The 16,865-nt window shown below is 37.3% G+C and overlaps 1 protein-coding gene across 1 annotated transcript; it reads left to right on the top strand.

The window, feature by feature from the left end:
- The first annotated feature begins 943 nt into the window (after positions 1-943).
- LOC135101594 (probable 26S proteasome non-ATPase regulatory subunit 3) lies at positions 944-15,900 on the top strand. The gene is made up of 10 exons (XM_064005763.1): positions 944-1,145; positions 2,431-2,652; positions 4,923-5,039; positions 5,976-6,096; positions 6,304-6,454; positions 6,740-6,940; positions 10,727-10,843; positions 12,610-12,798; positions 14,059-14,241; positions 15,581-15,900. The coding sequence occupies exons 1-10, from the start codon at positions 1,031-1,033 to the stop codon at positions 15,656-15,658; spliced, it is 1,494 nt and encodes a 497-aa protein (XP_063861833.1). The 5' UTR covers positions 944-1,030; the 3' UTR covers positions 15,659-15,900.
- Positions 15,901-16,865: the final 965 nt, after the last annotated feature.

Below are 16,865 nucleotides of genomic sequence, written 5' to 3'. Positions count from 1 at the left end.
TAATACACTAATAAATCAGAAAAGCTGCGCAGAAAGCTGTAATTTCACCTGTCAGGGAGGCACAGTGTTTACTAGAAATCAAACCTATGGTGGACATGTGTGAGGGTGAGGAGATGATTCGGATTCACCTAAGCCCTTAGGTTTGGATACTGAGTTCGAGTTAGAATAAACGATGGTTCAAGTTTGTAATAAAAATGGCCAGAGCTGGTCGTTCAGAATGGTCCGAGTTGGTTGAGATGACAGTCCTAGCTGGTATTTCAGAATGGTCCGAGTTGGGCCTACCCAACAACAACAACAACAACAACAACAATTACTACTACTACTACTACTACTACTACTACTACTACTACTACTACTGTTACTAATACTATTTCTACTACCAGTAGTGCTACTACTACTGTCGCTGCTAGGGAGAGAACTCGGGTAGCTGGAAATATCGACAGTGAATCACTTGTAAGGTTGTCATAAGCTATGAAAACGAGGCGTTATATCTGCTGCATATTAATATATCAGTCTTCACTTCATCAAAACGAAAAAATAAAGAAGAAGAAGAGAAAATGAAAGGTCTCCTTGATATAGCGGGTTTGCCTTTTTCCACGGCATTACAAAACGATATTTTAATCTCGGCTCCTCTGCCTTATGAAGCTTCGACTTCCAAAATTATATTTTCCCTCAGTAACTTAACATCTATATAAAACCCATAATGTTTTAGTTTGACATTTAATAGGTATATGAGACTAAATATACAACATATCAATATATGTTTCATGAAGTTGTACCATGAGGTTTTAATTCGAAAAAGTATATATTCAATTGTTATGCAATATAATGAACGCTATATGGAAAAAATAAATATCTCAACAAAAAATAGATTAAAGTACTTAATATTCAATGTTCAGAAATCAAATAATAAGTTTCAGTGCCAAGATAATCAAGTCGAGGTTTGAGCGTGGTGTTTATTGTCACTTCAGGGTAAGCGGCGCCGTGCAAGACTTGATTGTTAGCTGCCGTGAGCATTCCCTGAGCCACCATGACTGTGGAAGTGATGGAAGTCGTGACTTCAGACAAAGATAAGGACAAGGATAAGGATAAAGACAAGGAGGGAGAGGCGGAGAAGAAAGATCCTGATACATTAACATTGGAAGGTGAGGAAGTTCTCTGTTTTGTTCCATTTCCTCTCAGGAACTTATTTCAGGGTCATTACTGTGGTAAGGATCCCGTTCAGAGCGACACGCCCTCCCCTAGACGGTAATATTTAAGGTCTGAGCTTCAACAGGAGTTCTCAGTGCTTACAGGTGCCTTCATTGCTACAACCGGTGTGGTATACATAGTGACCCATATAGAAAGAACCAGTGTTTTGTTCTGTTTAAATTCCTCTCTCTCTCTCTCTCTCTCTCTCTCTCTCTCTCTCTCTCTCTCTCTCTCTCTCTCTCTCTCTCTCTCTCTCTCTCTTCTCCAGTTGTGGAGATTCTGTAATTTTTTTTCTCTCCAGTTGTGGATAGTCTATATTTCTTTTTTTCTCTCCAGTTGTGGATAGTCTATATTTTTTTTCCAGTTGTGGATAGTCTATAAATTTTTCTCCAGTTGTGGATAGTCTATATATATATATATATATATATATATATATATATATATATATATATATATATATATATATATACATATACATATATATATATATTTTTTTTTTTCTCCAGTTGTGGATAGTCTGTAAACTTTAATATCCTTCTGGATTCTAACGAGTGCTGTGGATATCTCTGTCCTTTAAATTGCAGAGAAATGTTACATGTTTAGTTAAGTTTGATGGTAAATTTTCAGGAAACTGCATTCTGCTAACTTGACAGTTAATTTTCATTTTTTTTTTTTTCTAATGCATTTTTAATTACTCTTGCCAGAATACCTGATTTGTTTTGCTTTCAAAGTGGTTACCTGTCTAACAATTCTAAAGCTAAGCCAGTATTTGCACTGATTGACTGCCTGCCTGCCAACTAAAACAATAGTAATTTTCAGTGTAGGTAACAACAAAAGGCTTTGTTAGGTTTAATTAATGATGGGGATGAAGGTCATCAGAGCCTTACAGTATGAGTCTCATTGAGCTACTACATATTTGGTTAACATTGCACTAGGTATATTGTATATGTATTTGGTTTACTTCTTGAATTTGATGCTTTACTGATGTTTTGAGTATGACAAATAGAAAACATACTTGGTAGCATAATGTGATCATTTTGATGTCTTCTGAGATCATTTCTAATGAGCCAGTTTAATTTTGATTAATTTAATTTTATTTTATTTTATTTATGTATTTATTTTATTTATTTTTCCTTCCTCAGTTGACATATATCTTACATTCAGAAGGTAGAACCTGCAATGCATGTGTATTATCCTAATTAAACAGTAATTGATACACAAGAACACTCTTCCTGGCAGACATCAAGGAACAGATCCGCCTGGTGGAGCGCAGCATCGTCAGCAAAGAGCCCAGATTTGTGCTGCGGGTGCTGAGGGCGCTGCCAGCCACACGGCGCAAACTGACACCCAATGTGCTGCGGCGTCTGGTTGGCACCTACTATGGGCGGGCAGAGAGCAAGCAGGAGCGTGAGGCCATCCTGCAGTTCATTGAAGAGCCCATGGACACAGATGGTGCTCAGGGTGAGTGATGATGCTGAGTTGTGTGTGTGTGTGTGTGTGTGTGTGTGTATAAAAATCTGCATCTGTTGAAGTACTGTAAGGTAGTAAATGTAAGGAGGCTGTGTGTAGATAGTGGGGAATCAGAAAGGAATCAATATACTGTGTTTCAAGTTTTGTTCTTGAACTTGTTGAGCAGTTAATTATGAGCAGAGAGGCCCCTTCTCATTCACATGAGAGGGTGCAGTCCATACTACTAAGATAAACAAGACATAACATGCTGAGTATATTTGATTGGAGGAAGAGTTGATAGATTTGAACAGTAAGTCTTCAGGACAGTTGAAGTTTCTTGGCATGAAAGAGGCAGTAACCCACTTTATTCTTCCTTGTCCAGTCTCCTCTAAAAAACATGATTGCATCCATTTGGGTAGCAGTTCTTGAATAGTGACAACAGAGATGGCAGGCTGTAGCTGCCACTGTTAGAATTGGAAAGATTTTGACTGCTGCTATTCACCCATGAAATTACTTACAAGTATGTGGACATTTAGCAGAGACCGCCCAGGCATGCCTGAGGACAGATCACATGTATTTCACATGTGGTTACATCATATCCCTAGAAACAACCATACTGTGATGACTGCTTGGTTCCCCTTACAGTGCAACACCTGATAGAGTGTCACTGTCTGGTTGACTTGTGAGAGCAGTACCTCTTCAATTGTCACGGGAAAGACAAGACTTTCTACATCTCGCTGATGCTTGAGAGAGGGTTCCTTCTCTGGGACATGAGGCTCTCATGTTTGTGGAGAAGGCTGGTCTTTTTGATAAATTATAGTCTTTAATGTATTATGAATTTTAGATAATTTTATAGGTAATATTGTATGAAGCAGAACTTCAATCTTGCACCAGGAAAACCCAGAGAGGGTCAGGGTTGGATATGATGGCTAGGCATGTGGTCACTACCTGGTAATTTTTTTCTTATTTTGTCTTATTGCTTTGGATTGATTTTTTTTTTTATTTCTGAATTATTTTTCTGTTTTGTCAAGTTCTAAGAGGAGCCACATGTCATTTCCTCATTCACTGACAGCAATCTGAAGGCAAGTGAGGAACACACATAACAAACAATACTTGGTTCTGGGACCTGGGTGAGTGCAGTCAGTGAGTTGGGCACATAATGAGCAGTGTCAGATATCAGGGTTAGTGGGGTCAGTGCCTTGAGTATGAAATGAACAGTGCCATGTGTACTTTTTTTGGACCATTGAGGTCAGTACCTCCTCACTTGCAATTAGTTTTAATTTTTAATTCTTTATTAATTTAAATTTGAGGTATATCTTATTTTTATTATTTTTACCCAGAATTTTCATGTTATTTGATATGTAATCACCTTGCTTCCTAGTATGAGATTTGGGAAGCCGATTTTTTTTCCTATTTAAGGGGATGAAAGAGAAGAAATCAAGAAGAAATCTTGCCCAGAAGGCCACTTGAAGCTGACCTTTGAGGTTGGGATACAGGAATAATTTAAGTAATTCAGGGGAGTCAGGTTTACTTTCATATTTGCTGATGTGTCCTTTTGGAGCAACAAGTACAGTAAAATCCCTCTCATCCAGCATCAACGGGACCGCCGACATGCCGGATACTTGAATAGAAGTGAAATTATGTCCACAATCACCACCCTACACTCACGCATCTTACTATAACAAAGATCAGCTGATCTTAATCAGCAGCTGATCTAATCAGCTGCTTAAGTGTAAGCACAACACGCTTCCTCTTTTCTACAACTTTAGGCATGATGAAGGCGTCAGGCGATAAACAGTGCACACGTGGGACTGAGTTACTGAGTAAACACAGTGCAGTGGGCCGTGGGTGGCGCAGAGCAGTGCGCTCTGGTGGCGAGGGGACAAAGTATGCCTCGCGCGGGAATTTCAATCGATTTTATGAGTACACATTGATTTTTTTATTGATTTTAAGGCACGGGGGAAAAATGTGCCAGATACTTGAAGCTGCCGGATACTCGAATGCCAGATGAGAGGGATTTTACTGTATGTAGATTTAAGAAGCTGAAGGTGAGAGACAGGGAAGTGCAGATTATTGGTCAAATGTACTATTGAAGGAAGATGAAAGAAATAATTTTGATGGTAGTGAGGAATCTTGCCTCAGTGCTCTGCTTATGTGTTCTGCTTAGGGATGAAGTGTGCATGTAATATATATTAGCCACTTATGTATATTTTTAGTACACAGGAGTTGGGTAGTATACTACGTATACTGAATATTAATGTACATGCATATGTATATTGCAGGGCCAGTGGTGAGACAGCGTGGGCAGCTGCTTCTAGAAGTTGATGTGTACATTCATCTCCTGGTGCTGCTGCGACTCCTTGATACAAACAACATCCAGGATGCCATCAAGTGCTCAGGTGCAGCTCAGCAGAGATCTTGATGCTCTGCTTTCATTAGAGTGAATCTGTTATTTATCTGTATTAAGGTTTTTTTCATCAGCTTGTGTGCATTTAAACATTCAAAATTTTGTCTGATTTTTAGATAAGAATGCCCCAAAGTCCTAGCCACACAGTTCATCATTTCATTGTTTTCAAGAAGGTAACAGTCAGCATTCAGCTATGCACAAATTGTGATGCAGTCAGTATCATCAATTATGACATACTAGTTCAAGATATTTATATAACAGATTATTATCATTGTATAATTTAGAACTCATAAGGAAATAAGCTCAAATTCTGTTGGTAAAAATTTGTCCAGAAAATTTAATTCAGAATTTTAATGTCAGTGCTGGCTTGTAATTTTACTAGACATTGTTCAGGGGATTGTTTGTGTGGCAATAAATGTCACACTTTGCAGCACCTGCTGATTTTCCTGAATTAGTAGTACTCATGTATTTATATGCTGATAAAGTGTTATAGTGTTGTTTAGTTTTGGTATGAAACAACCAGGAAAACAGTACCTAAAGCCAAAATTCTGTTACTCTATCAGAAAAGCAGAGCCCCAAGCATCTTAACTTATCACACTTCTGTTGAATTCTCATATAGGTTTTGAAATGTTTATATGAACAATAAAATTGATTATTCTCTGTTAACATATACAAAAAATGATATTACAAATTGCTATGTAAACTTTTCTTTAAATTGTATTATGTAGAACAAACAACATTCTTTTATAGTTACTGTTTTGTATGATCTACTTTTTGTTCTAACTAACAATATCAAGTATGAAAATTAGATTGGTTTTAAATTTGCTCATAGAAGTAAATTCATGAAGTGGCAGCCTTGGAGAAATATTTTTCACATAATCTATAGCAGATGTATTTAATTTTTCCTATTCTTTGATGTGTATTGCAGACTTGCTGATGACCAAGGTTACGTCTGTCAACCGGCGCACCCTTGACCTTCTGGCTGCTCGCTGCTATTTCTATCACTCAAGAGCTTATGAAGTGAATAAACGCCTGGATGAGATCAGGGGGTGAGTGGCTACTTATTAAATGGTGTTCACTAAATCCGTCTTTGTGCAAGTGTTGATATTTCTTGATTAATTACTTTGGTATCTTTACCAGTGTAAATTTTGAACCGATTTTCCTTTTTCATTGTATATTTGTCTCCTGATTATAAGATACAAGACAGGTTTGTCACCTCTAGGCCTCTTTTTCATGGTCATTTCATCCCATGGCAGATTTATGCACCAGCGGCTTTGCCAGGCAACTCTACGCAAGGACCATGAAGGCCAGGCAGTGCTGATCAACTGCCTTCTGAGAAATTATCTTCATTACTGCCTCTATGACCAGGCACAGAAGCTGATTGTTAAGCTTGAATTTCCACAGCAGGTCAGTACATGCTGTAATTATATCTACACTCTTTTAAAGAAATATGCTGTTTTCTTGATAGGAAATGGCAGCTAAGATTTTCTTCATTTTGCTGAATTTTGTTTAGCAGATGTTTACTTAGAAGCTAAAATGAATATATATAAATTGATATGCTGTTTGCCTCCATACATTGTTCTTTCAGCTTTCTCTGAAACAATTTATTCATTAAGTTCAGCAAATTGGATTAGTGGTGTTAACAAAATTTCTTTGCATCTCTTACATACATTGATGGTGGTGGGGGAGTAGGCCAACAACAATGAAGTGGCACGTTACCACTACTACATGGGACGCATCAAGGGGATCCAGCTGGAGTACTCAGAGGCCCACAAACACCTGATCCAGGCCCTGCGCAAGGCTCCCCAGCAGACAGCGGTGGGCTTCAGGCAGGCTGTGCAGAAACTTGCAGTGGTGGTGGAGCTCCTGCTGGGTGACATTCCTGAGAGGCAGGTGTGTATAGTTTCCATTCACCTCCCATCATACATTTTAGATTTAAGAACATCCTACAGTGTTTCCTTTTATATACATGTAACCATATATCACACTGATGTGTGTGTATAATCAGTCTATTATAGAGAACCATGAGTTTATCCTCTATACTTCAAAGTCTGTATAGTAATCTCCCACCAATTCCTGGTCCCACTATCTTCTCAGAAAAGGACATTGTCTATCTACATGACAGTCCTAGTAGGGTAATTTTAATTGAAGTTACCTACTATCAAGTCGTTTACACACTTATCCAAGACAATAAAAACAGCTTACATTTCTTTTATACTTACCAGTTTTAACGTCTTGACAAAGTATTAGCTCCATGTAATGTTTTTGGAATGTACTGATAGAAAAGCTTCCTTACTCAGAAATTATATCAAGGCCTACATTTCATAATGAAATTGTACCTATTAACATACCATATGTTTTGGCAGATAACATGACTTTCATATAAGATGACCCCAAATTTCAGTCAGAATTTAATGGTTTTAACTGACATCGGTGCTATAAGATGACACCCAAACTACTAAACCATCAGTGGAGTTTGGGTCAATGAACACCAGACAACTGAAATGGTGATATACCAGTACAATGAATAAAATACCTTGAATGTATTACCAGTAACAAGGTACCATCACCTTCAAGCACAAAACTAAAGCTAAAATCAAATTTCCACCTGGTGTTTTTGTACATTTCCATGAAAAAGATGGATGGACGAAGATGCTATAAAATTATGTGGCATGATCAGTTTTCTTAAACTTAAACCCTTGCCTTGTGTCTCCTGTGTGTGTCAGGCAAGCTGCCTGCATGTGTTGGGCTGTAGGCCATAATCTCCTGTATATCATGTTTCTTTTGATTAGATACACCTATGTTCTTGATTTTTTTCTCAATATATGGATTTCATCCCTATATAGCATTGCAAGCTGGAGAGATTCATCTTACCACCAGTTTGCTTTCCTTTACTGTTTAGCTTGGGGTTCCATGCCTTGAAGACCTTTATATAGCTCCTCTTTCAGCTTTGGGAAAAACTGGAGAATATTCATACAGCCTCATGTTCTATCCATTCATATACAATGCCAGCAGAGTTTCGTAGTTGCATTTTGTTTACACGCATTTCAACAGGAATACATTTCAGTGCATTTTTTTTTTCAAAATGGATTCCTATTTTACTTTGTCTAACTTCTCCAAAAGTTGTAATATAAGATTGTTGGTTATTTACAGTGGTATTTTGTATAAAATTTTAAGGTTAATGCTTTTGTATCTGGTGTATAGGACAACCTCCTTTTTTTTTTTTTTTTTTTTTTTTTTGGGGGGGTGGGGCAGGGAGGGGGGGATGATTGAAGTGTTGTCTTATACACCAAAATATAGGGTAACTGGTTTCCACTTCCATGTAATGGAGATCAGGGAGTTTGTCCTTGTTATCAACATTAGTTTTGCCTTTTGGTAAGGCTGTGCTGCCTGCACACAATCATTGTAAACAAGAAAAGAGGAAGAATATTCATGCAGAGATGGTCTACATATTAGATATTAGATTTGCAAATTGATTGTCTTAGTCCTTGGTACTGGTTGGTGTGTGATGTAAGGCAAAATGAAAGAGAATTGACAGATGGTGCTAAACTGTTCTGCCAAATTCTCAGTTAGGTTTTAGTTGTTCTTGAATAATCATTGATATACTTAAAAACAAAATAATTATTCTGTATATGTATAAAGCTCGAAAAGGAATTACAAATATTAATTTGCTAATTCTGGATATTAACCCCTAAAGGATCAGTGGTGATAGTGTTTTTTGTCACAAGGTCCAGCTCTCCAGCAGTAAACATTTAAAATACCCTGTAATCACACACACTTTAAACAATACCATCTTGTATGGAAGATGGTTTCTTTCATGTATGAGACCTGGCATTGTAGAGGATTATATTCCTATAAAGCACTGCAGCTGGTGAAGTTACCTAACTTGATTTAGAGAAAATAGGGCTAGATAAACCTTGGCCAGAGTTTTGTATCATTTATCATCATTATGAAAAGGTTTCATACATGCTTACTTTTGTCAGCCTCATTCACCTACAAAGTGTAGCTATAGAAAACATCAAATATTGATTGATTGATATTCAGTAAGACCAGCTCACTTTGTTGGGACCAAGTTCCAGTCACAGCAATCAGTAATTACTGGAAAATTCACATGTGTGAGTTCAGTAAAAAATTTAAATGCATGTGTGCAGAAGGCTTCATCAGTCACCATAAGTTGCATATACATGAACACAACCCCACAGTTGGTGAATTCATATGCCCACTTATTCAAGATTTGTGGGAGTTTTTTTTCACTGCAACTCTTTTATTGTGATCTCTTCCGGGATCAAGATGAGTGGTCATTCTATTGTTTTTGTAAATGCATTAGATTAAGTTAATGTTAGAATAAACTTAGGAAGCAAATTAATTAAAGGGAGGGATGTTATGTTTGATTTTGCATTAGATTATGGAATTTCAGTCACATGATGGGAATGATACATAGGGATATAATGTCATGAAAATAGACCAGAAAGGAATGGCTTCCATCCTTGTTTGGCAGCATTTTACCATGCTTGTGATTACTATCTTTAACTGAGAAGTATTCAGATATCACATAAAACTGGACAGTGAAGGAAGTGTCTTGTGTCATGCAAGTAAATCTCACTCCACACAGCTGGTCCCTTAAGATTTCATCATTTGGATTGGATTTTTTTTTTTTTTTTTAGATTAATTGAACATTTGTGATTATTGTCTCAAAAGAGACCAGTCCATCTCTGGAGAGAGAGATAGAGAGGTAATTCTTACTCTTTATGAACCATATTTTTGGGATTTAATTGATTTTTGAGTATTTATTTTCCATAAGCTTATTTTTAAAGCATTTAGGCCTCTGTACTGCTGTAAATTGAAATCTGAGGTGTATTACTAACCAAATCAGACACCAGTTAGGAAGTGTGTGAGATGGAAATTTATTTTTAGTGCTGAAGTGAATTTACTGTACTGGAAGTTAAGTTCTGTATGGATTCATGATGCAGCAGTTCTTTATGGATTCATGATACAGCATGACTTGGCTTCCTTGTGAGGGACAGATATTGTATATTTGTTTAGCCATACACAAGAGAATTCCACATTCAGAGGTCCATTGTTGGTGAGGTATTACTGTAGTTCATTATTGAAAACCTACTCAGTCATGTACAGAAGTTTGAGCTGTCATGTTTCACATTTTAACTTCCCTGCTGTTTTTACTTCAACAAAGAATGGAAGGAAACTTTATTTTATTTGTTTATTTATTATTTTTTATTTTTTATGATTTCCTTCCTCTTGATAATTTAATGATAATTAGGTTGTTCTTTTTTAATAGATTCCTTCCATGTTTTTTCATCTTTCTTAATAGTTGAGCATATAAATTTCTACTCGGCACTTTACATAATGTTGATTTCAGATTCTATATTTTGATATCTTCTGTCTCTAACAAATGTCATACCAACACAGTGCTCATAGAAGTAATTTCATTTAGTTGTATGGTATGTTTGCTATTAGGGTAACAACTTACATGAGTGGGAAAAGTTACAGACAAACATGTATTTGATTTTACTACATATATTGTTTTAATCATAATAAATAGTCTGAATGCTTTTCTATTAAGTGCTTTCATAACAGGATGCTCTACATGCTCTAGTGTACTTAGTTTCTGTAATTTTTTTTCCAAGTGTTAGATGTAAAGTTAAATGTTCCTTTGCACAGATTTTCAGACAGGCAATCATGCGGAAGGCTTTGGCTCCCTACCTGCAGCTGACTCAGACTGTGCGCCTTGGGAACCTGGCTCACTTCACCAACACATTGAATGAGTACAAGACTAAGGTGAGCATGAAGTTGAGATGATGATGTGATCCCAGCTCATAGACTTAGGAGGTTTATGTGAAAAATACCTTATGAAAAATTTTAGTGAAGATTTACCTTTCATGAATATTTGTTTAATTTTATTTATTGGCTTAGGTTTACAGATAAACAAAAAACTTTTGAAGATGGCTATTATGAGTATATTGTTATTAAAAATATTTGGTCTTAATAGAAAAAATATGTAGTGAGAACCTTCAAGGCTGACCAAAATTCACTCCTAGTATGGTAATCTTCCTGTCCTAAATGTTAACATGTTGGACTTGCATTTTTACATTCATTGTTCTGTCCAAAATTATGGCCTTTTATGGACAATATATCTTGCCATCAGATCCATTTTTTTATTCTCTGATATTTCAGAGCTGGATGAGATAAATGTGTCAGAGCATAATAACTGGAGAAAAAATGTATAGGTTCAGTCTTACAATACAGGGTGTTACACAGATTTATGTGGATATTGCTAAAGGTGAAGGTACAGGTTATTCCAAGTTGAAAATGTTCTATACACACATTTGTTTGAGGCCTTGTTCAGCCTTGGTATGAAATTCAAATGTAGCCAGGCAACAGATAAAACAGCTGGGCTGGGTGGGTATCCATATCGGAAGAACACCATGTCTACATGCTCCACATTACTGTGTGTGGAATTGTCAGCAGTTTTTTCTCTCAAAATTATAAAATTATGCAATATGATTTAATCATATTCACTGTCACTGTCTTGGTTTGAAACTGCAAGCTATCAATCAGCTGATTTGCTTCTAGCCTCCTTCCTTGCCTGGGCAGGCATTGTCACATGGCCTTTTATTTTATTTGTCATTAATTATACTCTCACTATCACTGTGTAATGTTTATCAGTAAATCACCTGTCTGTTAGCACTACATGTCTCATTATGGGATACTGTAATGTCCCAAAACGTATAGAAATGATAATTGAATAACTTATAATTTTACCATTGGACATCCCACAGCAACACTTCCCACCATGGATGCCAGGCTGGCCATTGTTGCATGTCCACACTTGAATTTCACACCATGGCTAAACAAGGTCTCAAAATGAATATTAGCATAGAATATTTTCTATTCAGAATGACCTGTACTTTCACCTCGAGTGATATCTGCAGAAACTCATCTTACAAACTGCATTCAGCATAAATGTACAGCATCTAGGAATCTTTCTGAAATGTGAAAGCACTTAAGTATAACATAAGTCAGCAACCTTGGTTTGGTCTACTTGTCTCAGATAAGAGACATAAAATTCAGTCTAATAAATGTATTTGACTCGGTTGATTCATTTAGCAACTTTTTTATAGTCTGTGTCCCAGTTCCATTATTCAGTCTAATAAGTGTATTTGACTCGGTTGATTCATTTAGCAACTTTTTTATAGTCTGTGTCCCAGTTCCATTAAGTGCTGTGATGTGGCTATGATGACAACTATTCATAGATCCATGGTAGACTAGCTTTCCCTTAGGTATCTCACTTTTAATTAGTAAAGATAATTTTATTTCTTGTTCAAATATTCATATAGATTTCATTGTAACATTTATCAATCATAACAAAAAACATGATTATTTTATTTTTAACTGTCTGAATGGTATATTTTTATTGTAGACAAAACTGCACAAACAGTTTGAGAATGTTTTTGCAAATTTTATTCTTTTCTTGTGTGGTATGCCCAATATAAATGTATTAGAAAACATGGAGGAGCATAATTGACTGGTGGTGCTGTGCTTAGTTCCAGGAGGACCACACCTTCATGCTGATCTTGCGTCTGCGCCACAATGTCATCAAGACTGGCCTGCGTGCCATCTCCCTCTCCTATTCCCGCATATCTTTGGCTGACGTGGCTTCCAAGCTTGCCCTTGGCTCCCGGGAGGATGCAGAGTTCATTGTGGCCAAGGCTATCAGGGATGGAGTGATTGAGGTCAGTTCACAGGAAGATGTGGACAGGAAACATTCACACTCCCTAGGCATTTTTCTCTTTTATTAATATTAATTTGAATAGCTATTTTTATAAAGTATTAGGGGTTGGTAAGATGAGCAGATCAGTGTGTGCTTAGATGGCTTAAGCATATAGAGAATTGAGGATTAACTAGTAAAGTGAATAATGAGTTCAGATGTGCAATGTGAAAGGTTAAGAGGCAAACCATACCTGGAGTGGATAAACTGTGTGAGTAGAGCACTGAATGAGAAAGGAATGATTGTGCAGGAAGCAAGAATGATTGTGTGATGGAGGTGATTTTTTTATTATTATGTACAAGGGCAACAAAAAAAAAAAAATCTGAGATGCCAGTCCCAGAAAAGGGTCCAAAGCAGTAGTCAAAAATTGAAGGATAAGTGTCTTGAAACCTGCCTCTTGAAGGAATTCAAGTCATAGGAAGGTGGAAATACAGAAGCAGGCAGGGAGTTCCAGAGTTTACCAGAGAAAGGGATGAATGATTGAGAATACTGGTTAACTCTTGCATTAGAGAGGTGGACAGAATAGGGATGAGAGAAAGAAGAAAGTCTTTTGCAACAGTGGTGAGGGTAGGGAAAGGATGTGGTCTCATCAACCCCTGTAAGGGGTGTGGATGCATTTGGTGGAGCCAATTGGTGTAGGAGCCTGTAGGAACTCCGTAGGAAGTACCCTACATCTACTGTAGTCAAAGAATTGGAGTAGGTGTTTGTTAGGGAATGGTGTCATTATGAAGGGCCACAGATAATCCAGTGAATGTTGTCAAGCCTTGCTGCAGAAGCATGTGACCAGCTGTGCTATGTCTAATTTGGAGTGTACTAGGGTGGTCTACGAGACTATCCTTTTCCACCAGGGGCCAGTGGGACTAAAACCTTGAATGATGTGTGCATGAATGTGAGATGCTTTGTCTGGCCCACCCTATGTAGGACTGTCGGCCTGGGATATGGATAGATAGATGGAATTTCTTATGTAGTGAAAAAAAAAAAAAAATGTACAGCAGAAAATGTATGATTAATATACTTCATTTCCTCCATGAATTACCCTTCTGATAATTAAAAGGCTCATTATATAAAGCATTATTTAAGTAGTGTTAACAATTTACCCAAATCCTTTCTCAGTAGATGTATTTGTTTTTGTAGTATTATTTAAACTTCCTGACATCTGGTAGGTAATAGTTTGTATGATAGACAAGGGCCTCACACTGTTTTTTACCCTTCTCCCTATTTCCAGGCTGTAATTGATCATGAAAACGGATACATGCAGAGCAAAGAGACAGTGGATGTGTACTGTACCCGGGAGCCCCAGTCGGTGTACCACCAGCGCATCTCTTTCTGCCTTGACATCCACAACCAGTCTGTTAAAGCCATGCGCTATCCTCCTAAGTCCTACAACAAGGACTTGGAGAGTGCTGAGGTGAGTTTCTCTCATCTTCTACTTTCTGGCTTCTAATTTGAAGTGAACTTATTGATCTGTTAAATTTTGTCACTTCTGCAATGAAGCCATGTGTGACTGTAAAATGTGCTTCTCAATACACTCTCTCTCTCTCTCTCTCTCTCTCTCTCTCTCTCTCTCTCTCTCTCTCTCTCTCTCTCTCTCTCTCTCTCTCTCTCTCTCTCTCTCTCTCTCTCTCTCTCTCTCTCTCTCTCTCTCTCTCTCTCTCTCTCTCTCTCTCTCTCTCTCTCTCTCTCTCTCTCTCTCTCTCTCTCTCTCTCAAACACAAGTTCCTTGAGTTTTATAAATAACAGTGCTTGTTTGAGGATTTAAGTATAAAACTGCTTTTGTTTTGCATAGAACTGCAACTATTGTTTTTTCTATTCAGTAATGTGTGAAATCTTAACAAATTACTGATTAATGAAATCGATATCTTCTTTTGTGTATTTTTGTCACCATAAAATACTGCGCAGTGTCAGACTTAACAACTGAGGGAAACATATGAGGCACTCAGAATAAAAGAATAAAAAGGGTGAATTTGCCAGCAAAACAGGATTTTAGGCACTACCAGAAGTGTTTCTTCTGTGATCAATGGTAAGTTTGTTAGTGAAACGAGAAAGTAAAGAAGCCAGTTTTATTGTTGGGGGTTAGCCATGCATAATGAGTTTTCTCTTGAAATTTACTTTTGGCAAGTTTACCTTTTCTACTCTTGATGATTTATGTACAAGTAATGTTTTGGTTGCTTTATATGTATGTTGTATAAGAATGAACAGTTGATGGTAATCTTCTCTCTTCTCTATGAATACTTGTAAATGTGATAGTAAATAAATATACACATATCGGCTTTTAATTATGCACCAGGCTACATCTCCCATGAACAGATAACCGAGACAAGGAGTCTACTAACACACACTCTCATGCACCATCATGTGTACAAGCATTCCATCACATGTTGCTTCTAGATGTCATAACGTGAGAGGATTGATCCCACTGACCACACTGTGTGAGGGTCAGCTGCACAGCATGCTTGAATATCGTTATATTGGAGATTTACAGTGCCATCTGTTTATCCTTTCTTCGTATCTGACCAGAGGAACTGATTAGAAATATTCTGAGAATAGTACAGACACTTCATACATTGGTGGATTGTTTTTTGCCTTCTTCAGCAGACATGAATGTGGTGGTTGGCATGCTGAAAAGGGTTCTGATGCTTGGTGGTAATTTTGCTTGTCACGTATGTTCATTGGAGTGAGCTATTCTATTCAGGATGTTGAGTATACTTTTGCCAAGTGTCTAACCATCATTGTGTTTTCCTCACCAGGAGCGGCGGGAGCGGGAGCAGCAGGACCTAGAGCTGGCAAAGGAGATGGCAGAGGAGGATGATGATGGGTTCCCTTAGGTATAGTAAGGTTAGACACTGACTGAGGCAACCTTCCTTCTTTAATATTATCATCTTTGTGTCTGCGGTATTTTCATTGTTCTGCGGTAGTTTAATGGAGAGTTATTCCTAGAGACTGGAGGACATGCTGCTTTTCCAAGGCTGATGGAGTAGTTTGAGGAGAAAGGTAGTCCTCTGTCCTGGTGTATTCTCAGTGTAAAGGATAATTATCTCTTTGTATGAATAATAAAAGGTTAATTTTTCCCCCATATGTCATTCACATGATCAGTGTATGTATTGGGTAACCAAGCCAAGATGTGATGCTTTGTCTCATTGTAGGCATTAATTCCCAGTTCCCTCGCTGTCTCTCTTTTGATTGTATTTTATGATGTGGTGAATACAGTCATAATATCCTTCCATCCCAGCCACAGTGTGCAAGTAGAGTGTACTGTATATCCCAAAGTGATGTTTACCACCATGATCAACTTGTGCTTATTTCACTGCCATCATCATCATCATCATCATCATCATCATCATCATCATCATCATCATCATCATCATCATCATCATCATCATCGTCACCATCATCATCATCATTGTCAAGTGTATTTCTGTATTACTCAGTAGAGGGCCTGCAGTGTTTCTTTTTTTCTCCCTTTAATAAAAGAAAGGCCTCCTCCTGTACCCTGTCCGCATCCAAGTCATACCATGTTGTGCCTTTTCTTACTTAATTATTGTGCATACCGCCCAGACATATAATCACCTTGAACACTCATACCCATTCAGTTGCAGCTATTGGTGTTACTGCACGATCATTTTGGTGCATTTCCTTCCCCACTGTATATTTTCATGCTTTCTCATAAACTCATGTGATTTATAAGAGCATATCCAGTAGTCTTCATGAAATTGAAAGATTGAAGAGCTGCATGGATAACCAAGGCTGCTGTATTGTAAGTATATATTGCCCCAGGTGAGTGTAGGGAGTGTAAACAAGACATTTGTAAGTGCCATTTAATTTTATATGTAAAAGAGTATTTTTTATATGATGATCTATGTGCTATTGCATTTCATGTATATTTATAGGCAAAGAGTATTTGTACCTGGTTGTGCCTTACTTAATCTCTTGAAATGAGGCCACGCAGTCACGCGTTTCGAAAGCCATTTACATTAACTTCGATTTTAAATATTTTTATATATATATATATATATTTTTTTTTACATTCTTTTG

Source organism: Scylla paramamosain, chromosome 6 (assembly GCF_035594125.1).
Source record: "Scylla paramamosain isolate STU-SP2022 chromosome 6, ASM3559412v1, whole genome shotgun sequence".
NCBI lineage: Eukaryota > Metazoa > Arthropoda > Malacostraca > Decapoda > Portunidae > Scylla > Scylla paramamosain.
The sequence above is the reverse complement of the archived record's forward strand: the minus strand, read 5'-3'. Positions and strand labels throughout refer to the sequence as shown.